Source organism: Eucyclogobius newberryi, unplaced genomic scaffold (genome assembly GCF_026437365.1).
Source record: "Eucyclogobius newberryi isolate DKJ021-1_F unplaced genomic scaffold, fEucNew1.0.hap1 SCAF_3, whole genome shotgun sequence".
In the NCBI taxonomy this organism is placed as follows: Eukaryota; Metazoa; Chordata; class Actinopteri; order Gobiiformes; family Gobiidae; genus Eucyclogobius; species Eucyclogobius newberryi.
In genome coordinates this window covers 4,756,123-4,782,607 of record NW_027315945.1, presented here as the reverse complement: position 1 = coordinate 4,782,607, position 26,485 = coordinate 4,756,123, and the positions used below count along the sequence as shown (strand labels likewise).

General features: G+C 44.5%; 1 protein-coding gene and 1 long non-coding RNA gene across 2 annotated transcripts in view; one reads left to right on the top strand and one right to left on the bottom strand.

Annotated features, from left to right (window-relative positions):
- Positions 1-26,485, bottom strand: part of LOC140374232 (uncharacterized) — a 204,502-nt gene that overhangs the window by 19,217 nt on the left and 158,800 nt on the right. The window lies entirely within an intron of this gene.
- Positions 3,935-15,744, top strand: LOC140373987 (cysteine-rich venom protein pseudecin). Its single transcript, XM_072460748.1, has 6 exons — positions 3,935-4,027; positions 5,387-5,477; positions 6,724-6,866; positions 13,592-13,677; positions 13,760-13,842; positions 15,611-15,744. The coding sequence occupies exons 1-6, from the start codon at positions 3,935-3,937 to the stop codon at positions 15,742-15,744; spliced, it is 630 nt and encodes a 209-aa protein (XP_072316849.1).

Here is a 26,485-nt window from a genome sequence, read left to right as displayed (position 1 = left end):
TTTTAGAGGCAGAACTCTGCTACGTGAGCTACTGACCTCCATCCGTCCATCTTCATCCACTTATTCGGGGTCAGGTAGCTGGGGCAGCTGTCTGAGCAGGGACTCCCAGACTTCCCTCACCTCACACTTCCTCCAATGCCTTTGGAGGGATCCTGAGGTGTTCCCAGGCCAGCCAAGAGACATAGACCCTTCAGTGTGTCCTGGGTGTTCCCAGGGGCCTTCTCCAGGGAGGCGCTCAGGAGACATCCAGAACAGATGCCCGAGCTCCTCACCTTATCTCTAAGCCCACAGCCACCCTGAGATGGAAAATCATTTCGACCATTTGCATCCGCGATCTTGTCTTTTCGGTCATAACTCAAAGCTCACGACCATAGGTGAGGGTAGGAACGTAGAGTGACCGATTAAATGGAGAGCTTTGTCTTTCGACTCAGCTCCTTCTTCACCACAACAGTCCAATGCACCAATCCAACTGTCAATCTCACGCTCCATCCTTCCCTCACTCGTGAATAAGACCCCAAGATACTTGAACTCCTCCACTTGGGGCAAGGACTTCCGACCCACCTGGAGAGGGCAAGCCACCTTTTTCCGTTTGAGAACCATGGCCTCGGATTTGGAGGTGCTGATTCTCATCCCAGCCGCTTCACACTCGGCTGCAAACCGTCCTAGTGCAGCTGCAGGTCCGTGTTTGATGGAGCCATCAGGACAACATCGTCTGCAAACAGCAGAGATGAGATCCTGTGGTTGCCCAACTGAACAACCCCTGACTGCGCCTAGAAATTATGTCCATAAAAATTATGAACAGAACCGGTGACAAAGGGCAGCCCTGAGGATTCCAACATGCACTGGGAACAGGTCTGACTTACTGCTGGCAATGAACACAGCTCCTGCTCCGGTCATACACTGTTTGGCAAACTCCCATGAAACCTCGAGCACTTGATGTATGGAGCTTGTCCAGTGTTCCACAACCAGGATGAAAATCACACTACTTCTCCTAAATCCGAGGTTTGACCCCAGTCTGCCAGTCCAGAGGCACTGTCCCCGCCCGCCATGTGATGTTGCAGAGACGTGTCAGCCAAGACAGTCCTACAACATCCAGAAACTTTAGGTACTCAGGTGGACCTCATCCACCCCCGGAGCCCTGCCACCGAGGAGTTTACCAACAACCTCAGTGACTTGAATTTGGGTGATGGACGAGTCAGACAGAGTCCTCAGTCTCTGCTTCTTCTTCAGAAGACGTGACAGTGGGATTAAGGAGGTCCTCCTGATTGACTTTGTTGTCAAAGGCCTGCTGAACTGCTCATGGTCTGACCTATCACCTAGGACCTGTTGCTTTGGGAGACCCTACCAGGAGCTTGAAGCTCCTGATGACACAGCTCCTAGGATCAATTGGGCGCTCAAACCCCTCCACCACATTAAGGTGGGGGTTAGCTACTGACCTCGCCCAAACATAACTAATGTTTTCTTAATAAATAAAATTAAAATCATACCTGAATTATACTTTTAGTCCTTAGCAAATCTGTCAGAATGTGTGTTAGTGAGCACTTCTCCTCTGCCGAGATGATCCATCCCGCGTCACAGGTTTGGAATACCAAAATGCTGATCAGACGCAAATGAGGCTGAACAAATAGCCAATGATTCATGCTGAAAACATGCACCGAACCTAAAACCTGATAATATAAATGATCGTGAAGAGGGAAGTCTGCAATAGCCACAATTACCCACTGTTTATGGTGCGATTGAGGGGTCACACATCCTAATCATGTTCCAAATTTCATTATTGTCTTAAAATATCAAATAATGACAATGTGAAAGGAGTTTACTCCAACAACATTAATTTTGTCTTAAATATCCACAAAAGCTCAAATTATGTTTGTGTTTATTATATTTCATACGTTTTCACGTTCCCCCTATCCCCGCCCACGGCTCTTTTCCTCCCAGAGAGAGCATGGGGAGATGTGAACTTTGGCTAAGATATTCTCATGTAATTATCTTGTCTATGTCGGTGTAATCCCTCATATCTTGTTTATGTCTCAGGCAACTATCTTGTTGAGCTCATGTGGCATATTTATCATATAATTCGCAATAAACAGTTACTAAGTACTTTGTCATTATCTGTAAACTTGTACAAATAATCTTAAAACTGACATCACATCGGACGCAAATAACAGCTATGTAACCCTGTGAGGAGGCATTCTACTACAGATGCCTGTGGGTCATCCAGACCCGAAGATAGCACAAGGACTAAACCAGTGAAACAGAAGGAAGATCAAGACGTTTAGGGCAACAAGCTGTATTGTTTCCTCTGTTTTTCCTGTAAGCACCAAATCAAGATTTTGATAACGATCCTCCCCAGCTCTGTGCAGTCTCTCATGGTCACATCAAACTCCCCGAAAATACATATTTAACCATCAAATCCTTTTTAGTGTGGACAGCCTAAGGCACACCTGTACAAATATGAATTATCTTTGATCAGCATTGTGATGTGCCACACCTATGCCACGCCTGTGAGGTGGTGTGGATTCTCTCTGCAAAGGAGAAGTGCTGAGTCTTTGGTGTCTAGAAAACATTTTATGTCTTCAAGTTCAGCTCTTGAAAAATAGGAGCAAAAAGTATTGCTGTACAATTTTTGCCAAGTATAATTTTTCCCACCGCTGACATAGCCCCCTATGTTATGGCCACTGGCAGTCTAGTGGTCCTTCATGCTAATGTTAATACTACTTAAGTCCCACCCCTGGTTACAGAGTCTGTCCCGATTTGCTTCGAAGTGAACCACGTGGCTATAGTTCCTTCTGCTTTTTTTGTCATTTGCTGCAACTAAACAGGTGCTTCTGATTTGAGACAAACTTCTCATATTGTTATACATCATGTATAGAAATTGATATAGTTGTATTATGTAAAATATGTAATTGCAGTCCAATCTTATATTACTTTGCTTATAATCCTCTTTTGTTTATGTTTCCACTCTTCTCTACTGTCTTCGATGATGTGGTGACCTCACTGCAGGGTAAGCCTCCTTCGTTCATCCAGAATACAATTGAGTTACGTGACAGCAGTTGTCAGAACAGGATGTTGGGATCTGTGGACTTAAAATAGTGTTTATCCTGTTCTTATGAGCTTATCTCTGCATTTACCTGCTTTCCCCATGCACTTTTATTTGCCTCACCCTTTCACTTGCTGTACCTGCACACAACAAAACAAACTGCATGGGTCAGTGAGCGGTACAAGCCCTCGGTGGTCGAACTTCCTCGTGGAGAGAAGACCCAGGGAGCGATGACAGAGCGATGACAGAGAAGCGGCAGCAGCTACCATCTCTGTGTCAATGCAGAAAACTGAAAATGGTCTTTGACGTGGTTAGGTTACATGTGATTAGGTCTTATTTAAAAGTGCAATAGCAATTGGGGACAAATTAGTTCTTGATGTCAGATATTTTTCTGGGCCCTTGGAACTCCTCCGATGGGAGAAGCTCAAAAGCATGATTGAGCCGGGTGGGACGGGTGGGACGGGTCACCTGAGATGGTTTTAGCTTTCCTTTCAGTGCATAGACTGTTATTAAAATGTCCGGGCTAACCTGGAAAGTTCCTTAAGAACAGGCGAGGCTGTGTCTTCTTGTAGACAGCATCTACATGTTTGTGCTAGCTAAAGGGCATGTGACCATCCGAGAGGACCCCCAATACTTGAGGGCCTCCACCTGTTCTATTGTTGTGCTGATGGTAACTGCAAAAATACAAAATACGCCAGGCATCAAAAACTAGTTTGGATTTAATTTTTTTCAATCCACAAAGGCCTGATATGCTGCTCCCTGCATGCCCTGTGCAGACTGTATGGCCCTTCTCATTCACTTTGGATGCTGGCTAAAAAACAAAATATGTTTGTATGAGTCAAAATATGAGTCCTAGGCCTTACCTGTCTGACACACACACGCTTGTCTCCAGGTATGTGCACCGTCGATGCACACGATGAGATTGTGAACACTCACAACGAGTTCAGGAGAAACGTCCGACCTCCTGCTCAAGACATGCTTCAAATGGTCAGTCCAACACAGCACCAATCGAAACACAAGCCACCTGGACCTGATTATTATTATGGAACTCAGTAACCAATGAATGCACATTTTGAAACATCATGTAAGGCGGAATTACCAAACATTGCATTTAGAAGCCTTTGTTTGCATATATATAAATACTCAATTTATGCACATAACAATTAAAGCTGATTTTTAAAGGTGAAAATGTATTTAGTCGCATAAACGCATGAAGCAAATATCAAAACTCATGTGACCAAGACTACATAGTTTAACACATCCCTTTGGAGTCACGGTGCACGTTTTTGGTTGAAAATAATCCGTGGCACATCACTTACTAAAATATTAATATTCTTTCAATTTGGTAATCGTAATAATTTTGCTTTTTTAACTAAAAGTAAATTATTCAATTATATCCATTTGTGCTTGAGTCTATTAAATCCAGTTAAATTATAAGCCATATTGTTGGGCCATACCTGGCGACACCTAAAGGACTAGTGTTCCCCAACACAATGGTTAAAAATGAAAGTGAGTGGACACAAAATTATCTAAACGAACATTGTTGCATTTTGTTTATTTCCTACTATTTGCCGAACGGAAATTAGGCCCAACCCAGCCCGAACCTGACAAGATCTTCAGCTCTAATCTTGCTTGTTACAGTGAAATGTCGCTATGAAGAGGAAGTTATCAGTTCTGCAGTTTTTTGAGTATCTACTTAATTTTTATGATTCAATACTACCTGTATAAACCTGAATAAACATAATATGTCTCATTCAAAGACTATACATTTTTAACTGGTTCTGATCATTTTAGTACTTAAAGCAAAACTAAGCCACATTGGTGATAGATGTCAGAAAATAGATGCTAAATCATTTTGTTTGTGTGGGGTTCTTTTTTCTTTATTTCTTTAGTGTAGAAAGACCGTATCATTACAAAAACATTTCACTTTGCCAAATATAAACAAAGAGTCAGGGTTTCTCAGGAGAGTTTTCTTCGAGTCAATGTCGGTAAAACAACATGTCAAACAGACAAACACACAGGGTGGAGGGAGGCAGGAGGCGTTCTACTACAGATGCCTGAAGATGAACTCAGACGTTTAGCACAACAAGCTGTATTGTTTCCTCTGTTTTTCCTGTAAGCACCAAATCAAGATTTTGAGAATGATCTCTGTGCAGTCTCTCGACGGGCACATCAAACTCCCCAAAAATACATATTTAACCATTACGGGGACTTACAAAGACGTTCAATAATAGTTCTGCTTTACACTGCCCCCTCTATTAAGCCAAAAGCTCCACTAGTCTCTGCTTTATTTTGGATGTTTGTTTGACAGTAAATAATCTAACTGACTGTCTCGGTGTTGCGCAGAGTTGGAGTGACGATATCGCGGAGACAGTTCAGAGCTGGGTGGACGGTTGTGTCCTGAGACACGCAGAGCCTCTCGAACGTACACTCGACGGTAGGTCAACATGGCGGAGCTAGCAGGATAAAGGTTGTATTCAAGCTTCTCTGTCACAGTGTCTTTTAGTGGCCCCAGGACTGAGGCAGTACTGCTGGAAGCTTAGTTCTTCCTTTTCATTCTGTGACCTTGTCCAGAGCAAGCCCCAGAGAGCAAGATAGCGGCCTATTCAAGTCAATGGGCTGTGTTTGCCAGCCTTTAACGGCTAGCTATATCCTGTATATCTGACCATTCAGAGCGAGAACTGCTAGAGTGGAGCACAGAGTGAGCCAAAGCTTTAAACCTGTTTTTTAAGAAAATTTAAGGAATTTGAACATTTGAAAAAGCAAATGACCTAAAATAGGCAAAAGCTGCAGGTCCCTGTCAGCCGCTGCTTTCTGGGCAGCAAAGGATTTTTTTGTTGCAATACCAATGAGCCAGTCACTCGTAACAGGTTTAAGCTAGCAATACCCTATCCAGGAATTTGAATAGATCCTTGGTTCAGAGGCCCGTTCACGCTCCGCTCTCTAACCTGAGCTTTTAGAACCAGAGCGGGCAGCAGCTTCTATTAGAGGTCTGCACATGCTCTCAGAGGACCACACAGCCTCAAACCACTCTGAATAAACCTGTGTGGGAATCTACAACGGCTGCAGGTTGTGCCTAACTGAGCAGAGAAGTAAAGCAAACTGATCTTTAAGAGAAAAGTCTTTGTCTGTGCCTCTGTTTATGTTTCTAATTATTAGGTCGATGATATATAATACATATGGAGGCAGCTAAAATGAATATAGGTCAAATGCATTTTGTTGGTGTAATAGAAGATGTTGAGTCTAGTCACAAATAGAAATCATATTAAATAATTTGTGAATTAATTAACCTTTTAAACATCTCATGGCTACAGTGTTATCACATCATTACAACTTACTCTGCAGCCAGTAGATCCAGACAAAGCTCAGTTATCCTCTCTCAAGCATTTGTCCCATTTGTCCTTTAAAATTTAAATCAGACATAGAATTACATATGAACAAATCCTTCAGTTCGATCTGTCAAAATCTTGGCATTTGAAATTACATTGTCTCATATAAATCTATGGATGAAGTGAACTGAAATAATTAAACATCTTTGTGTGCGGATTGGACAGTTTTGTTATTCCCAGGTGAAAGCTTATAACTTACAACAACAAAGTGAATCAATTTAAATTCTCCGACTCTAGCACACAAACACACACTCCCACATTCACGCACTTTGCTCCTTCTCTTCCCTTGAGCAGGCTATGAGCTCGGAGAGAACCTCTTCTACTCCAATAATCAAGCAGACTGGGCCAGTGTGGTCAGTGCCTGGCATGACGAAGTCCACAACTTCAGATACCCCGACAAATCCAAAAACGGAAAACCGATCGGACACTACACCCAGGTAAAGCACACACACACACACACACACACACGCACGCGCACACACACACACACACGCACGCGCACACACACGCACACGCACGCACACACACACGCACACACGTTCACACTTTGGAGAACACCACCTGGAAATATCATATTTTGGGTCTTGATGCAAGTGCTGTGCGTCAATAAACGGAACCAGATGACGCTAACTTGCACTAGCTTTGTCTTGCGAAGCATGTGGCTTCACATTGTTGGCATCAGTGGATGAAATTGTGCTTTTGCCAGAATATTTACCAGACTTTCCCCTGAGCTAAATCCACTACAAACAGAAACGGTTCATGTAAATATCAGAACACGTCTCCTTCAGGATACAACTCTTACCTGGAAAATGTGAGTCCAAATAGGCTCAAGGATGACTATTTACAGAGAGGCTCACAGGGAGGTTTAAAGTTTCTGAATCTGTGTTCACTGCTGCTTATGTCAGCTGTCAGTGCATTCACACTGACACTAGCTTTATTTCCATCTCATTTGACTTTGTTTAATAGACTGGACTTGTTTGTGCTAGCGCCTTTATCACGGCTTTTATGTCGAAGATTGAGTTCTTATTGCTCCTTTCATGAAGCTCCTCAAATCCTACTCCTGGCATTTTTCATCTTTTCATTGTCCCTTTATTGTTCCTACATCATCCCTTTTAGTGACGTCAGACGTTGGCTCGGATCCAGTTTAAGACTCAGTTCTTTGTTGTGAATGAGAAGAGTTAATGATAAGAGCAGGATCTTTAGCGGTTCATGCTCGGATCTGCAAAACCCATACAAAACAGCAGCATTGAGCCATCAATGAAAACCATTGACTGTCCACTAAATAAGCCACTAAGACACGTTTCAAGGAAACTGCAAACTGCAAACAGAAAATGTAGGGATGCTGGAGTGAGGGCTGTAGGCAGGTGAGGAGTCAGTCACCGCCTGTCCTCTTTGGAGAGTAGCTTCATTGACCTACACTTGTCCTGCAGTGTTGCTCTAATCAGAGTTTACAATTACAACAGTTACTCATGGAGTTTTTCCAATTCCAAATAAAATTGTGTTATTCACTACGGCAACGGCCCTAATTTCTCATAATTCTGAAATACATGGATAGGCATATTTTAGTTAATGGAGTAGCCTATTTTATTAAGTAATGAATAATACTAGGCTTAGGGTATATATTAGGCTACATATTTACAAAAACTCCAGTGCCTGGCCAAAGCTCTGCTAAACTCCACTTTTCGATCACGTCCCTGCTCTGGCTCTGGCTCTAGTCCCACTGTAGCACCTGCATCACACTGTCCGTCCTTTTTGAAGCCCTAGAACATAATGAATTGCTTCATAGTAATTGTAGGATCTATTTTAAGTTAATTATTTTTCTTTGGATTTTAAGTATGCCAACGATTCATTTTCTGTGTTTTTCAATGAACCAAAACAACATGATTCTTATTTTTATGCAATTATAAAGGTTATTTTGTGTTTTCATAACCAAACTTTTATTTTACACTGAGTTTATGTAATACATTTTTTAAACATCCAATCAAGTAAAGATATTCAATATATATTCAAATGGACACCATGTTTTAAAAATCCAGTGATTTTTTTGGCTGATGGCTAAATTTGGTCAGGGCTGAGTGTGGGGCGAAAGGGAAATGATGTAATCTGATGTAAATTAAAGCTTGAAATCTGTGTTTGACAGGTGTACGTTGTCATAGTTGAACAGGCCATAAAGCATGTGCCAGCAGACGAGTGTCAAACCAGTGAACGTGCTGACAGAACCCACATAAGTAGCAGTTTTTGACATTTAAACCCACTTATGAGCCTTTCTACAAATAGTCAGCCGTGCGCCTATATTAACACTCAGTTTTGCACATTGCCGATGGGCGTTACCACAATTTTTAATATCAAATGTTTAGTTCTACTCTATTTTCTGCTTGTGAACTGGACAGCTAATGGAAGCGTTCTGTGCTCACTGTAAATGGTCTTAGCTGGCAGCTCAGTAACATCTGGGGACGTTCGAGGATGTAATACCTTTCTTTTGTCCTGCGGCAAAATAAAAACATCTTAACATGTGTGACCAAACTGCAACGGAATAATGTTAAAATTGAAAGTGTTATTTTGATTTCATGTACTTTGCCTTCCAAAGTCAATGTCGGTGTCGTCAGATTTCTCTTGGGCTTTAAACACACACCAAAAGTCTGATCTAATTATTGGGTTTTTGTTCGATTGTTCTCTTGTCTTTACTGGGCATTTAAATCTACCCAGTTTTGGACAACAAAGCTGCAAAATGAATCTAACCTAGCCAAAAACACCAAAAACAGTACTAGAAACGGCATATTATAATCAAACAGAACAGTATTTGAAAAGTATCCGAGGGCATAAAATTGTTTCAGTGTGTTGTGTTTACTAGTGATGCATGGGTCAGATGGAACTGTGGGGTCCGTATTTTTGGTGTTCCCAGCCCACACCACGGCATCTATTTTTTAAACCCAATCTGCAGCTATTAAAATGCTCCATACTGAAATGCAATGTCATTTGCATTATAGTTTTAGTTAATTCTGAAGAAGCACCTGAAAGCTTTTAACTGGTGACAACATGTAGGATCTGCACCTGAGCAATGATGCATCTTAACAAGAAAGGCACACTGTCATACTCTCTGTATCATAAGCTACATAATTATCCCTGTTTTATTACAATCTAACTGACATTCACGGCAAAACAAGCCTAAATTCAAAGATACCTGCCTCAACCTTTTTGTCAAAAGAATACAAGTGTGTAGAAATTCCATCTGTCCATCTTTCGCTTATCTGGGGCCGGGTCACGGGGGCAGCAGTCTAAGCAGGGACTCCCAGACTTCCCACTTCCCAGACACTTCCTCCAACTCCTCCGGGGGGATCCTGAGGCGTTCCCAGGCCAGCCGAGAAACAGTCCCTCCAGTGTGTCCTGGGTCTACTCTAGGGCCTCTTCCCGGTTGGACATGCCCAAAACACCTCTCTAGGGAGTCACCCAGGTGGCTCTGCTTGACATTGAGGAGCAGCGGTCCTTCTCCGAGCCCTTCCTTCTCGTGTGGCAGAGCTCCTCACCCTATCTCTAAGGGAGCGCCTTAGAGCGCCTGTATCTGCAATCCTGTCCTTTTAGTCATTATTCAGCTCATGACCATAGATGAGGGTAGGAACGTAGATTGACAGGTAAATCGAGAACTTTGTGTTTCAGCGCCGTCTTCACCACAACAGTCAGATGCATCACTGTGGCCGCTGCACAGATCCGCCTGTCAATCTCACAATCCAGCCTTTTCTTCTCCAGATTTAGGTCCAATGTTCTGCCACCAGGAAGAAAACCACTCTGTTCTTCCTGAATCCAAGGTTCGACTATTGGTCGGATTCTCCTCTCCAGGACCTGGAATAGACCTTACTGGGGAGGCTGAGGAGTGTGATCCCTCTGTAGTTGGAACACACCCTCCGGTCCCCCTTCTTGAACAGAGGGACCACCACCCCGGTCTGCCACGCGATGTTGCAGAGACGTGTCAACCAAGACAGTCCTACAACATGACTTCAGCTTGGGTGATGGAAGAAGACGTGACAGTGGGACCTCAATACTTTGAGAATTTCCTCAAAGTATTGCTCCCACCGTCCGACGACATCCCCAGTCGTGGTCAGCAGGTCGCCACCCGCACCAACGGTGTTGTTGAAGAACTGCTTCCCCCTCCTGAGGCTCCAGACGGTTTGCCAGAATTTATTTGGGGCCAAACAATAGTCCTCCTCCATGGCCTCCCCCAACTCCTTCCAGCCCCTGGTTTTTATCTCTGCAACAGTACAAGCTGTGGTACGCCTGGCCCGCCAATACCCCTACAAGCCAAAGAGGCTTGATAGGCCTTCCTCTTCAGCCTGACGGCATACCTTACTTTCTTGTCTACCACCGGATTCATGGGTTGCCACCACGACAGGCACCTGGTACCTTGCAAACACAGCTCCGACTGGCCGCCTTGACAATGGAGGTCGAGAATATGGTCCACTCGGACTCAATGTTCCCAGCCTCCCCCAGGATCTGGGAGAACTCTGTGATCTGTGAATTGAAGACCCTGCTGACAAAGGGCTCCGCAAGATGTTCCCAACAGACCCTCTCAATGCGCTTGGGCATGCCAAGTCTCACCGGATTCCTCCTCTACCAGCGGATCCACTCACCACCAGGTGGTGATCGGTTGACAGCTCTGCCCCTCTCTTCACCCGAGTGTCCAAGACATGCGGCCGGAGGTCAGGTGACGCAACAACAAAGCCGATGATTGATCTCTGGCCTAGGGTATCTTATGCCACATGCACTGATGGACACCCTTAAACACTGTTTCTGAGTTTGACCACTAGCCTATGTTGAGAATCAATGACTGGATCTCTGCAAGCAATATTGGCAGGTCCCGCTGCAAGAGGCTTTCCATTGGTCTCTTTCATTTAACCATCATGCCTTATAGGCTGCTTGAGGCTCCAGCAATGTTCCAGTGTTTGATGGTCAAGGTCCTGGTCTGTTGTGAAGTGTAGAGCTGCATACCTTGATAATGTTGTTGTCTTCAGTAAAACATTGGGGGGCCCATGCGAGGAATGCCTTATTCTGTACCTTAGCTGAAAACTGCAGCAAAGGGAGACCAGGTATTCAACAGTCGAGAAGGAAGGGCTTGCCATTAAATGCACCTTGGAGAGCCTTTTCCAGCTGATGTCTCTCATGTGGCTCACAGTGCGGTTTTCGGGGTGAATGAGGAGAAGTACATGTGAACATAACAACCCAAAAGTGAAGGAAAAAGAACAAAATCTAGTGTGTTCATATACATACATGTAGTTCTAGCTGAATTCCAGAGAACTGCAGTTAATATATTTAGTTTTATTTCATTTATTTATGTATGTATTTATCTATCGATCTATCTGACAGGGACATTGCACAACAAATATATTGCACAGATCAGAGATAGCCACAAGCTAATTTTCCTCTGTCGTACCTTGACAGAGGCAAAGTGACAGCAAATGATCCATAAAATGGCCCAGGTAAAAATTCAAATACAGTTCAAATAAGACAAACAAATGCCAACAACCAATCACCAGCAGAGGGAACACCTCATCAACAACAGAGTTGTGGGGTATGCAATACCCCCCAGTTTGAGTCCTCAAATAACTGTTTTGTAATGCGTTAGGTTTGTGCACCCATGTAATCTAGTACAATGGGCCACACCCGTTCCTCTTCACACCTCTGCTTCAGCCCATCAGCTCACCACTCCACCTGGACTCACCCATCCCCCCAGCACATAGTCCCCCTGCCATCCACTGACTGTCACAGCAGCACAAGTGAGGAGAGAGCTGAGGAGGATTACAATAAGGAAGGCAGACGGCATCAGCTCAAGGCTCCTAAGTCCTGTGCAGACGAAATGTGTGGAGTTATGGACATTGTTGTGCCTGAACGCGTTCATAATTTTGGTGAACGTGAACTGAACGTTAAGTTGCCCTAAAAGAGCCTTTGTCTGGCAAGTGTGAGAGCTCCAGTTGTAGAGGCGATAGATCGCGGAGACAGACAGATTTAAAGTGTCGCACCGCGCTGCACATGTGCATTGAAACAAAAAAGCAGCATTGACACAACTGCAACGTGTGGTCAACAGAGCAGCAACGATTCGCCCTGATACGACCATTTACGTGAGTTTCATGATAAGGTCGGTGAGGATGGGAACAATCTAACATTTCTGTGCAAACTTTGCCCAGCAAGTTTTCCCTCATGTTCCCTCATCCCTCAAAGCTGCAACTGCTACTACTACTACTACTACTACTACTACTACTACTACTACTACTACTACTACTACTACTACTACTACTACTACTAGTGTGGTCTGAATGGACAGCAACACATGAGGGAATGAAATAATTACTGCCTGTGGTTGTATTTGGGCTGTGGAAATAATTTTGAAATATTATAATATAATATTGAAAAAAATAACTGAACTAGTTCATTTTTTGGAGCTGTGAACTTAGTTAAATTTTTTGAATTATGAACTATGAACTGAACTAGTTCATTTTAAAATGTGTGAACTATGAACTGAACTAGTTCATGTAGAAAGTGAACTTTATGGAGCATGTCTTCAACATAAGCTTGAAGGCGAGGGTGGTACCACAGGTTTGAAAGACCTCCTGTGTGATGCCAGTGCCAGTGTTTGTTTGAATAGTGCAGGTTTAGGGGCGTGTTGACTGTACAGTCCGATAGAGAGAGGCTTGTGTGAGGCTGTGGCTTCTCTTATTCCACTGACACTGAAGTGAATTTGAGCGTTAAAACTTCCCTGAAACGATCTAAAACTTTTTTTCCAAGCCCCTGATGTCTTTGCCCACAACCACTAGTGAAGATAGCTCCACTGGAAGCATGGCTCCGTTTGCAGTGTTGTGTTTTCTGCCGCAGCCAGACGTGACGTCATTGCAATCGCTTGTACACGATAATGTTGATTATTGGTAATGCAAGAGTACTCTGACATGTTACTATTATAACACAGTAGCGTAGTAACGCAACGCATTAGTTTTTGTTTGGGTTTTGCGTTTAGTTTCTAATCGGCAATCCAAATACAAATGTAATATTTACAATTGACATCATTCTTACACCAGATCAATAATGAATGACACATTTATCTGCTGTTTTTTCCCAGTTGTAAATCAATCACATTTTCATGTTGATGGCGTTAACTTGGATGTGCTCTGTCTGTGCACAGGTGATATGGAACACCTCATATAAAGTTGGATGTGCCATGACATTATGTCCTAAGTTCTACTACTACGGCTGCCGATATTCCAGGGGGTACGTCCAAAAAGCACAGCAGGAGATTCAATTCAGTCTTTCTTGGCTGATCTCATTTGTTTGTTTGTTTCCTCCCACACAGAGGGAACGTCATATCATTGCCCCCATACAAGGCGGGAAAGTCGTGTGGAATGTGCCCCGACCACTGCGTCGACAAGCTCTGCAGTCAGTAGCACACCTCAGGCCTGGTTCAGCACTAGTTTAATCCTGTTTAGTCTCGTTTAGCCCCAGTTTATTCCAGGCTTCACCCATATTATTCCTAGTGAAGATTTGGTGTTCTTATACTGTAGATGACCTGATGTAGACTTGGGTTAGTCCTAATTCCATACTAATTTATTCTTTATTTTGTCCTGGTTTAGCCATTTAGTCGTGATTTAGTGGGAGTTTAGAGCGGGTTTATCTGTACCTGGTTTTAGTTGTGGTTGGCCGAGTTTTGGACTAATTTCTTTCTGGTTTAAACAAGTTAAGTCTGGGTTCAGTCATGGTCAAAAGGCATGGTTTGGTCTTTGTACTTGGGTTTTCACAAAGAAATCAAAGCCCAGATTATAATCAAGACTAAAACCAGTATCAAAACTAGATACTCCTAAGGCCCAAAGTCACTGGGTTAGCCTCCAGTCACCCGCGACCACTAGCGGTACAAGCTATAGGAAATGAATGAATGAAAAAAATAGATTCTCATTTGAAGTATTGATTCTGATAAAACACATAAATTGAAGAAAATCTGCCATTTTCTCAATAGTTTTAGAATTATTTTTATACTAATATTTAAAAAGTGTAAGATGCGATAATACTTTGTGAAACAAAATTCATTCATTAAGTTTGGTTTGTACCGGAAGTGGGGGAGAAAAATGACCTACACGTACTTGTAGTCCAAGTTGAGACCAGAGTCCTTTTCTGCTTTAGTCCTGGTTTGATAAATCTTGCTTTAGTTAATCTTGGTTTAGTTTAGGTCCAGGTTTTGTTAGGACTTTGTCATGTTAATACTAGTTTAGACCTACTTTTGTCCTGGTTTATATATATCTATATATTTATATTTATCTACGGTATATCTATATCAATCCATCTACATATATGTATCTATATCTATCTATATATCTCAATCAATCTATCTCTCAATCTATCTATCTCTCTATCCATCTAGATCTAGCTAGATATCTATCTAGATATCTCTCTAGATCTCTTTCTAGATCTCTATACCTCTATGCCTCTATATATAGAGAGATAGAGATATATATATATAAAAAACTCTTTCTCACCCTTCGCGGGCGGTCTCTATTTCTCCCCTCGCCCAGAGGCCCCTGGGAACTTGAGGGTTCTTCAGTAACTTTGCTGTTCCTGCACTGCACTTTTCTGGACCGAGATTTCCAATGTTTTTCCTGGATCTGCTCAAGTCATTCCTCCAGTTTGGGGGTCACTGCCCCAAGTGCTCCGATCACTACGGGCACCACCGATACCTTCAGGCTCCAGGCCTTCTCCAGCTCCTCTCCGAGGACTTGGTATTTCTCTAGTTTCTCATGTTCCTTTTTCTGGATGTTTCCATCCCATGTACTGCAATGTCCACCACCATGGCTTTCCTCTGACCCTTGAGACCACCACTATGTCCGGTTGGTTTTCCATGACCATTTGGTCTGTCTGTATCTGGAAGTCCCACAGGACCTTGGCTCAGTCGTTCTCCACCACCTTTGGAGATGTTTCCCACTTTGTCCTTGGTCTCCGGCCTGTACTCTGCACAGATGTTTCTGTTCACAATACCAGCCTCCAGAAATATATAATAATTTTATACAGTGCATATTTATGTTTTAGTACAGATTTAGTCCCATTTAAACCCATTTTAGTGGTTGTATTATCTAGTTCTGATTTACTCCTGATTTAGTCTGACACAGAACCTCGAACATGTTTCAGCTCAAATGAACTGGTTTGTTTTGTGTTTCAGCGAACCCCTGCCCGTACTTAAACACGTACCCGCACTGTTACCACCTGACCGTGGCCGACTGTAACCGCCGCATCACCAAGCTCTGCCCGGCTCTGTGCAAGTGCCACAACAAAATCATCGCTATGGTCAAGTGATGAACGTGGAGCACATCTGAAAATGCTTAGCAAACACGATCTCATGGATTTGAGCTGAACTTTAAAAAGGCTGTAGGATGCAATTTTTTTAAAATGTTATTGTCCACAAATGCACCGCCGAACACTGGAGGACAATCATTTGTATGTGAGCCAATAGTCGTGAATTTCTGTTCACCAATATTGACAACACATTTGGATAAAATATCTCTTCTTTTTTTGAAAAGATAATTTAGTCATTTAAAAGTGTTGGGGTTAGAGTGTACGACATTTCCCTTTAAAACAATATTTGAATGCAATCCCTGTCAAGTTGTATATATATTTTTAATTATTATTGTTTATTTCAATACCAGGTCCTTACACATTTGTGCTGATCCTCTGAAGAAAGGGTGAATGGACCAGTAGGGGGCAGAACCTCACACTGTCTTTTGTGTTTGTCCACAGTATTTAACCTTTTTCTTTTTTGCGCAGATTTTTGTAGTATAAATTATGTTACTGTAATTTTCAAGCATTGAGGTGAAGTCAACATATTGGTAATATTTATATTTACTAAATTTACTCAAATTGTCATTTTTAGCACAACACACTTGATAACCTATTTTTTATCTTAATATATCTAGTAAATACTATTTTTACTGATCCTTTAAAGACAAAAAACATAAATATACCAGGAGATGGCACCAGAGGTCTTGTCCCTTTGAGGAAATGTACAATTTAAGTTCAAAATGAAAAGGTTAAGCCTGGAAAAACTTCAAAAGTGCAGGTATGTTTTTTTGAGAATACATTTGTTTTTGCATCTTAGAGCCTCTTTAAACCACATTCAGACATATTAATTACAAATAATGTAGTGTTTTAATCAGTAAATAATGTCCTTAGTTATTCATGATTTTAATGTATGTTGAAAAGATACAATTTGTCCAATCAATACAATTTGTGACATGCTGCCTGAAGTGGTTCTTTGTATGATTATGAGAAAAAGAAATAGAAAGCGTGAAACTCCTTTTGACACTACATGTGACCAGTAGATGGCAGCATCAGATGTCTTTTGTCAGGTAACGCTGTGTGACACTGAGGCGTTTCAATTATTATTATTACCTCCTGAAAAAGTGCTGAGAGTGCTGATCTTAGAGCCGGTATTTAAACCTGACGGATGCAGCGAGCAAGACAAATCCCGTGGTCATGGAAAAGATGTGAGAAGGGTTCAATCATTGGCATCGAGCAGAGAAAACGTCAAATGTACTGCACCCCAGTGAGGAATAATGACACACTAAAGATCTGTGAGAGGAATAACGACACACTAAAGATCTGTGAGAGGAATAATGACACACTGAAGATCTGTGTGAGGAATAATGACACGCTGAAGATCTGTGAGAGGAACAATGACACACTGAAGATCTGTGTGAGGAATAATGACACACTGAAGATCTGTGAGAGGAATAATGACACGCTGAAGATCTGTGAGAGGAACAATGACACACTGAAGATCTGTGTGAGGAATAATGACACACTGAAGATCTGTGTGAGGAATAATGACACACTGAAGATCTGTGTGAGGAACAATGACACACTGAAGATCTGTGTGAGGAATAATGACACACTGAAGATCTGTGAGAGGAATAATAACACACTGAAGATCTGTGTGAGGAATAATGACACACTGAAGATCTGTGTGAGGAACAATGACACACTGAAGATCTGTGTGAGGAATAATGACACACTGAAGATCTGTGTGAGGAATAATGACACACTGAAGATCTGTGTGAGGAATAACGACACACTGAAGATCTGTGTGAGGAATAATGACACACTGAAGATCTGTGTGAGGAACAATGACACACTGAAGATCTGTGTGAGGAATAATGACACACTGAAGATCTGTGAGAGGAATAATAACACACTGAAGATCTGTGTGAGGAATAATGACACACTGAAGATCTGTGTGAGGAACAATGACACACTGAAGATCTGTGTGAGGAATAATGACACACTGAAGATCTGTGTGAGGAATAATGACACACTGAAGATCTGTGTGAGGAATAACGACACACTGAAGATCTGTGTGAGGAATAATGACACACTGAAGATCTGTGAGAGGAATAATAACACACTGAAGATCTGTGTGAGGAATAATGACACACTGAAGATCTGTGTGAGGAATAATGACACACTGAAGGGAAATAGGAGCACACACATTTATTGAAGTACAAACATTAGCATTAATAGCTCCTTTAACCAGAACATAATATCAGTATCTTTGCATTCAAAGCTTTGTTCAAAAGCCATTTCAATTGAAATCATTATTGCTACTCCTGTGTTTGCCTCTCTATGATGAATAATATCTTTACAACAACATTTCATTTGTTTTTGATATTCTATAGCGCTTAAACGTGTTTCTTTATTTAATGTATATTTTCTCTTTTCTCATTTTTGTCAATATTTTTGATCATTTGATAGGTTCAATATGTTGTTGACATCAAAGGATGTGACTCGTAACTCTTCCCATGCCATTGGAACGCTATTGATTTTACTCTCTTCAATTGACCAATTCATGTATTTTTGAGCACGTACATAATATGTAAATACCAGCTTCAATTTGGTCACATCATCATCACCACCGTGACGACCGATATAATACAAAACAAAAAAATGATTTAAAATGGGAGGTCTATGTTTCTATTTAGTATCCTCACAACTCCAGTAATGCTTTATAGTATAATAGTGTAATAAAGTTAGATGGCAAAGACAAATAGACCAGATATGGGCAAACGACATATATTCATAATCCGGCCCGCCAAACATGCCAAGTCATATTTAAAACAAAACAAATCAAATCAAAAATAAATAAAAAAGATTGAAGGGCGAGAGAAGGGAGGACATGCAGTAAATGTTGAGCAGTGCAGTAAATGTTGGAGTCGGGATTTGAACTCAGGGTGAGCAAAATAATATGTCTGTTTGCCGTAACCCGACCGACCCGGTATGAAACTAGCCGACTGAAAAAAAAATATCAGCATTTTGTTGAAAAAACGTCAAAATCTTTTATTTTTCAATTATTTCGCCGACTCACCGACCTGTTTTTCCTAATCCGCTGTGTCGAATATTTTTATCACATTGGTAAACCTGTCTTTCATCTCAAAGGACTGATAATGCACTGTACAACACATGTGCGTCTTCATATTCGGTCCTCCACATGCGTCTGTAACAAAACAGAACGCGCATGAGTGTCATTATATTGCCTTTTATACGTTGGTTTGCCTCTGTGCCACTGAAGTGTCCATAGTACATGTAACGCTCTATCACAGTGTGAAATTTGACTTACGCAATGCATTCTGGGATTGAAACACGCCCAGCAGCGTCATCACAACAAACATGGCGGCGCCCGACCCCTGGACTGTGGAAGCTTGACCCCTGGACTGTTGAAGCCCGACCCCTGGACTGTTGAAGCCCGACCCCTGGACTGTTGAAGCCTGACCCCTGGACTGTTGAAGCCTGACCCCTGGACTGTTGAAGCCTGACCCCTGGACTGTTGAAGTCTGACCCCTGGACTGTTGAAGCCCGACCCCTGGACTGTTGAAGCCCGACCCCTGGACTGTTGAAGCCTGACCCCTGGACTGTAGAAGCCTGACCCCTGGACTGTAGAAGCCTGACCCCTGGACTGTTGAAGTCTGACCCCTGGACTGTTGAAGTCTGACCCCTGGACTGTTGAAGCCCGACCCCTGGACTGTTGAAGTCTGACCCCTGGACTGTTGATACCTGACCCCTGGACTGTTGAAGCCTGACCCCTGGACTGTTGAAGCCTGACCCCTGGACTGTTGAAGCCTGACCCTTGGACTGTTGAAGCCTGACCCTTGGCGGTCACCCCGAGTCCAAATGGATCTTTTTTTTGCCTTCAAAGTAAAAAAAATGAGAATTTGCCTACCGTCCGACCCACTTAAAAAATGTTGACTCGGGTTACAGCAACTTTGACCTTCTTCTCTGTTAAGCTTTTCCCAACGAGCCTTTCTGTAAAAAACATGCCAATGTCACGTCGGATGGATCACCAAATTTAACAGGAAAAAACGGGCTGCTGAAAAGAATCAAGGACAAAGTGAAAGAGGAAAAAATGTTCTTTTCCTTCACTGTATCATCAGGAATCTGTGTCTAAACTGCAGCTTAACCTTGTCGTGGATCCAGTTGTAAAACTTGTGAACTTTATACGTGCAGAGGGACTCCAGCATCGTCACACCCTCCATCTGTTCCTGGCCTGGCCCCTTGGTCACATTTTAGAATCCGTTGTGGCCCTCGAGTCAAAAAGTTTGCCCTGCCCTGAAACAGACCCTGCAACAGTCATCACGCTCCAAAACCACAGAGATGTCTTATCATCTTGACCATTATTTGAACTCACACATGGTGGATCCATTTCTTGCTGCAGTTCAGTTCTCACATTTGTGCTTCGGCTGGTGTTTGGAGAATGTGTGTTTTCCCTTCAAAAGTCATCAGAAGAACTGCCTTGTTTGTCCCCTCTTGAATCCCTCACAGATGTGAAACTTTTCTCGTTATTGCCGAATCTTGTACAATACATCTTCTGAGAACAACACCCTCTTGATGTTGAACTGAGGCCTCCTTCACACGATGGTGAAGAAGCCTCATCATCAGGCCTCATGGCTTAGGGATCATCTCAAAATGGGTTGAAGCTGAAAAGACTTAATTTTTTTCGTCTCTCTCTGGACCCCCCCCCCCCCCAAAAGACTTTGTCTGGCTTCACATAAATTTTTACGCGTTGATAAAACGATAGTAGCTTGATGGACCTGCTCATCTCCAGTGAACATCCCTGAACATCCTTTAGTAAGTTTATATTTTGAAGTTATGAACTCTCCAAATAATGTCACCTGTTGCATGTTTGTTTACTCAATCCACATGGTCCAGGGGCCCTAGGGGCCCTAGGGGCCCTACGACCGTCCCATTCAACCCAAACTGTGAGATGACCACATTGAGATAGTCTCAAGAGAACGAGAGAGTGAGAAACTCATGTTTCTTGTCAAAACCTGTAATTGTCACTTGCCTGTGTTTAGACCTTAGACATGTCAGAGTGACAGAAGCAGGACACGCCCTTTTGTCTCAGTGTGAATCTCACGTCTTCTGTGATTGGCCGAAACCTCATGCGGGTTTGTTTTGTTTCCTTCTTCTGGTCAGTGCGTAGCACGTTACTAGAGCCAAATCTCTTGATCATTTGCTGCGCCGCATCTTGCCGCAAAAAAGCTTTTCCAACTTCTCTGCACCAGCCGTGTTGGCGACGGCGACGCCCGCCCCGCTCCCCGCGCTGGCCACGGCGCGCCGTGCTCCCCCGTGCGCACTTGCGTACTCCGCGCACGCACCCGCCACCTAATGTTGGCCTAATGCTCGTTGCTGAGAGAGTTTTTTAGCATTTCATAACAATGACTGCCACAACAATGTACTGAAGCTTCAAAGCAACAAAAAGACGAAATGTAGATTCAACCCCCCAAGACGAAAAATATTACGTCTTTTCAGCTTCAACCCATTTTGAGATGATCCCTTATCAGCTTCTGGTCTTTATTGCTCTTTCTATTGTAATGGGAGGAACCACAACTCCAGGCCAAGATATAAGTTCCAGGAAGTAGTAGTAGTCAAATATTGCTTCAACATCTTTTCATTGTGTCTCTGCAGATACATACATTACATCAAATCATTTGAAATATAAGGTTTTCAGGTAAAAGTGTTATATGTGAGGAGCTGGACAAGAGATGGGAAAAAAGTAAAGAATCACTGCCCAAAGTTGAGAGTTTCATGAGCTGCAGTCGACCAGAGGTTATGCTTCATTGACTTAAATTACCAAAACTACTTTTTATTGTAGATGTTTTGATTTTAACAAGCATTTTGATGTGATATAGAACTAACATTAATGTCCCTAATGGCTCACTCAAACCATACGGCACAGGTAACATTTTGAATGATTCCCTTCATTGTGATGACCCTTTGTATTTGTTTCAAAAAAGGTTTGGACACCACTGATTTCAATCATATTTATATTCCAAGAGTTAATAACTTTAAAAAATCAAACAATGACATGAAAGAAGGCATTGTTCCTTATTTCCACCATGGTATCCCTCCTGAGGGCAAGTTTACTACAGTAATAACCTACATGTTATCATTATTTTGGTCTGTATAAAACTTGTATTACTAAACAGTCTGTAAGTTTTATTTTCTACAGATTCCTTTTCATTTCCCGGGTCTTCCCTCTTCACCTCTGCTTAAAGCAGCAGTGTAGTATTTGAGCTGTGCTCATAGTGACAGAGGCAGGTCTTTACCAGTGACACTCATTACACAAGCTGCACCACCTTCTGCGCGTGCATGTACGCGCGCATGTGCGTGTGATTCAACAGTGGGAGTCTTCTCTGTGCGATAACAATTGTGTGATTGACAACAGTGTCTGCGCTGCGCCTCTATCTCCCCCTGTTCTCTCTTCTCTCCCTCTTTCCTTCCTCTCTCTCCTCCCTCCTCTCGCTCCTCCCTCCTCTCCCCCTCTCTGTCTTTCTCACCCCCGCTCCCCTCTCTATCCTCCCTCTCCCCCCCTCTCTCCTCTCCTCTCCTCCCTCTCCCTCTCTCTCCTCTCCCTCTCTCCTCTCCTCTCCTCCCTCTCCCCCCCTCTCCTCTCCTCTCTCTCTCTCTCTCTCTCTCCCTCTCCCTCTCTCCCTCTCTCTCCTCTCCCTCTCTCTCCTCTCCCTCTCTCCTCTCCTCCCTCTCCCCCCCTCTCTCCTCTCCTCTCTCTCTCTCTCCCCCTCTCCCTCTCTCTCCTCTCTCTCTCCCTCTCTCTCCTCTCCCTCTCTCTCCTCTCCCTCTCTCTCCCTCCTCTCTCTCTCCTCTCTCCCCCTCTCTCTCCTCTCCCTCTCTCTCTCCCTCTCTCTCCTCTCTCCCCCTCTCTCTCCTCTCCCTCTCTCTCCTCTCCCTCTCTCTCCTCTCTCTCCCTCTCTCTCCTCTCTCCCCCTCTCTCTCCTCTCCCTCTCTCTCCTCTCCCTCTCTCTCCTCTCCCTCTCTCTCCTCTCTCTCCCTCTCTCCCTCTCTCCCTCTCTCTCCTCTCCCTCTCCCCCTCTCCCTCCTCTCCTCTCTCTCTCCCTCTCCCTCCTCTCCCTCTCTCCCTCTCTCTCTCTCTCCTCTCTCTCCCTCTCTCTCCTCTCCCTCTCTCTCCTCTCCCTCTCTCTCCTCTCTCTCCCTCTCTCCCTCTCTCTCCTCTCTCTCCTCTCCCTCTCTCCCTCTCTCCCTCTCTCTCCTCTCCCTCTCTCCCTCTCTCTCCTGTCCCCCTCTCCCTCTCTCTCCTCTCTCCCCCTCTCTCTCCTCTCCCTCTCTCCCTCTCTCTCCTCTCTCCCCCTCTCTCTCCTCTCCCTCTCTCTCCTCTCCCTCTCTCTCCTCTCCCTCTCTCTCCTCTCTCTCCCTCTCTCCCTCTCTCTCCTCTCTCCCCCTCTCTCTCCTCTCCCTCTCCCCCTCTCCCTCCTCTCTCTCTCCCTCTCTCCCTCTCCCTCCTCTCCCTCTCTCCCTCTCTCTCTCGCTCCTCTCTCTCCCTCTCTCTCCTCTCCCTCTCCCTCTCTCTCCTCTCCCTCTCTCTCCTCTCCCTCTCTCTCCCTCCTCTCTCTCTCCTCTCTCCCCCTCTCTCTCTCTCTCCCTCTCTCTCCTCTCTCCCCCTCTCTCTCCTCTCCCTCTCTCTCCTCTCCCTCTCTCTCCTCTCTCTCCCTCTCTCTCCTCTCTCCCCCTCTCTCTCCTCTCCCTCTCTCTCCTCTCCCTCTCTCTCCTCTCCCTCTCTCTCCTCTCTCTCCCTCTCTCCCTCTCTCCCTCTCTCTCCTCTCCCTCTCCCCCTCTCCCTCCTCTCTCCTCTCCTCTCTCTCTCCCTCTCCCTCCTCTCCCTCTCTCCCTCTCTCTCTCTCTCCTCTCTCTCCCTCTCTCTCCTCTCCCTCTCTCTCCTCTCCCTCTCTCTCCTCTCTCTCCCTCTCTCTCCTCTCCCTCTCTCCCTCTCTCCCTCTCTCTCCTCTCCCTCTCTCCCTCTCTCTCCTGTCCCCCTCTCCCTCTCTCTCCTCTCTCCCCCTCTCTCTCCTCTCCCTCTCTCCCTCTCTCTCCTCTCTCCCCCTCTCTCTCCTCTCCCTCTCTCTCCTCTCCCTCTCTCTCCTCTCCCTCTCTCTCCTCTCTCTCCCTCTCTCCCTCTCTCTCCTCTCCCTCTCCCCCTCTCCCTCCTCTCTCCTCTCCTCTCTCTCTCCCTCTCCCTCCTCTCCCTCTCTCCCTCTCTCTCTCTCTCCTCTCTCTCCCTCTCTCTCCTCTCCCTCTCTCTCCTCTCCCTCTCTCTCCTCTCTCTCCCTCTCTCCCTCTCTCTCCTCTCTCTCCTCTCCCTCTCTCCCTCTCTCCCTCTCTCTCCTCTCCCTCTCTCCCTCTCTCTCCTGTCCCCCTCTCCCTCTCTCTCCTCTCTCCCCCTCTCTCTCCTCTCCCTCTCTCCCTCTCTCTCCTCTCTCCCCCTCTCTCTCCTCTCCCTCTCTCTCCTCTCCCTCTCTCTCCTCTCCCTCTCTCTCCTCTCTCTCCCTCTCTCCCTCTCTCTCCTCTCTCCCCCTCTCTCTCCTCTCCCTCTCCCCCTCTCCCTCCTCTCTCTCTCCCTCTCCCTCCTCTCCCTCTCTCCCTCTCTCTCTCTCTCCTCTCTCTCCCTCTCTCTCCTCTCCCTCTCTCTCCTCTCCTCTCTCCCCCTCTCTCTCCTCTCCCTCTCTCCCTCTCTCCCTCTCTCCCTCTCTCCCTCTCTCCCTCTCTATCCTCTGAGTAACTTCACTTCAGTTCGTTGCTCTGCCTGAACTTAGGCGGCGCAAGCTGCAGAGCTGTATCTGCGTAAAAGGGAGTTTCTGGTGTAAATGAGCCGCACTGACGTGTCCTGAGCCGTGAGAGAGCCGCACTGACGTGTCCTGAGCCGTGAGAGAGGCGGAATGATCTGTCCATGCGGTTAGAGTGAAGAAAGAGCAGCAAAGGGACGTGTTGTTTCAGAGCACTTCCTCCGTGACTTGTCAGCAGCCTGTAATTTATGACCGTGTGCAAGTGATTTAAAGCTGCAGTCCCGGAGCTGCACTCTGAGGACCGCCCACGACACGCCCGCTCTCAGGGGACCATTCTGCGGTTCAGGGGCCAGGGGCCTCCCTGTAGACTCATAGGTCCCACAGTTGCCATCCCATTCAGAGAGCAGTGTTGGTAATACATGTAATACACGATAAACTAAAACCGTCCCTACAATGCAGCGCCACCTCCTCTTTACACATGTACCGTGCAGTGCTCCGAGGGGCCCCAGCAGTGGCGGCTCGCCTATAGGGGGCGCTGGGGCGCCGCCCCACCTGACCTGACTGCCTGTTTTTATTTTATTTTTTAAATAATCTCTCATTTTGAAAAAATAACCTGTGTTAATTCGATGCTTTTGATGATTTTGCTTTATGGGTTTGGAACTCTCCAGAATTATATTTACATTCACTTTCAAGTTCCACGTTTAAAACGTGAATGTTTATCATGTTTGGTGTAGGAGCCAATAGGCTCGTGCCGGGGCGCTTGTTTGTTCAGCCCCATTGTGCTGTATTTAAGCCAATGGCTCCCCTGTTGCTAGGCAAAAAAGAATACACATCCACCAATCATCGTCGAGGAATTTTATGGGTTTGGGGCGCTGAAGACTATCGCCCCAAAGTACCAAGATGCACTGCGGCAGCTGCTGTTTACACATGTTGAAGTGTGTCAAATGGCGACGTCGGATGAATTTGCTGCAAATTCAGTCAAACTCTTAAATCTGCTTCTGAAGAAGAAGTTTTGAGGAAAAGCTCATTGTAAAACAACTCGGACCTGACAAGCCAGAAGTGAACATGACCCAACAGACGAGCGAAAAGGGGGAGACATTCACCAGAACCGTTTCCCGAGATTATGCGTGTGATAGTTGGACTCTTCGTGGCAGGATCACCAGAGGTTCACTCACAGCATCAGGAAGGATCATTTTGTTTTGTGGTGATGAAATTGTGATATTTATAGAAGTTCTAGTTTTGTGCTCATCATGTGGATTCATCATGTCATTGTTTACATAGAGTAGATTGAAGAATAACTGAACAAAACTCTGCTTTTGGCTCACGGTGCAATACTACATGCCCTTTCATTATTTTTGGTAGGATGAAGGACACATAAGTTGTGAAGACAATCACCGAGTTTGGTATTTTCTGTTAATAGCGGAGTAACAGCCGATTAAACAAAGTGATGCCGCTAGTTAGCTAGTTTTAACGGAGCGCTCTGCTATTGCATGGCTGATTGGATGTTTTGTTTGGGACGACACACTGTTGTGGTAAATAGTTATGTGGTTTTACACCACTGCCGTGCTTTTTACCATTACCGTAATTAACAGCCACATCGCGCAACAGATTTTCTCGTGCGGGCCACTTTACCGCGGTCGCTCTGGGGAGAATCTCCCGCTTTACTACGTGTTATCTCCCCCTGGGACGACAAAGAGGTTGAGAAGTTTGCCTAAAATGCACCAGAATGCAGGAAATCACATCTACCAAATTCAAAATTTGGGCCCCAGCCTGACAAGGGCCTTTGGATCCATGTTATTTGTGCAGCAGATTGAATTACAGCAGTTGTACAATTTCTTTTGCACTTTACTCTGTCTTTATGTCTTTATCAATTCAAAACTAACTAGGACCAAACTGTCCTCTCTCTCTCTCCCCCCTCTCCCTCTCTCTCTCTCCCCCTCTCTCTCTCTCTCCCC

Excerpts from the sequence above, each read along its gene's own strand:
- LOC140373987 (XM_072460748.1), top strand. The coding sequence starts at position 3,935 with ATGTGCACCGTCGATGCACACGATGAGATTGTGAACACTCACAACGAG. Across the intron at positions 13,678-13,759 it reads GGCTGCCGATATTCCAGGGG|AGGGAACGTCATATCATTGC; the intron begins GTACGTCCAAAA and ends CCTCCCACACAG. Across the intron at positions 13,843-15,610 it reads CTGCGTCGACAAGCTCTGCA|CGAACCCCTGCCCGTACTTA; the intron begins GTCAGTAGCACA and ends TTTGTGTTTCAG.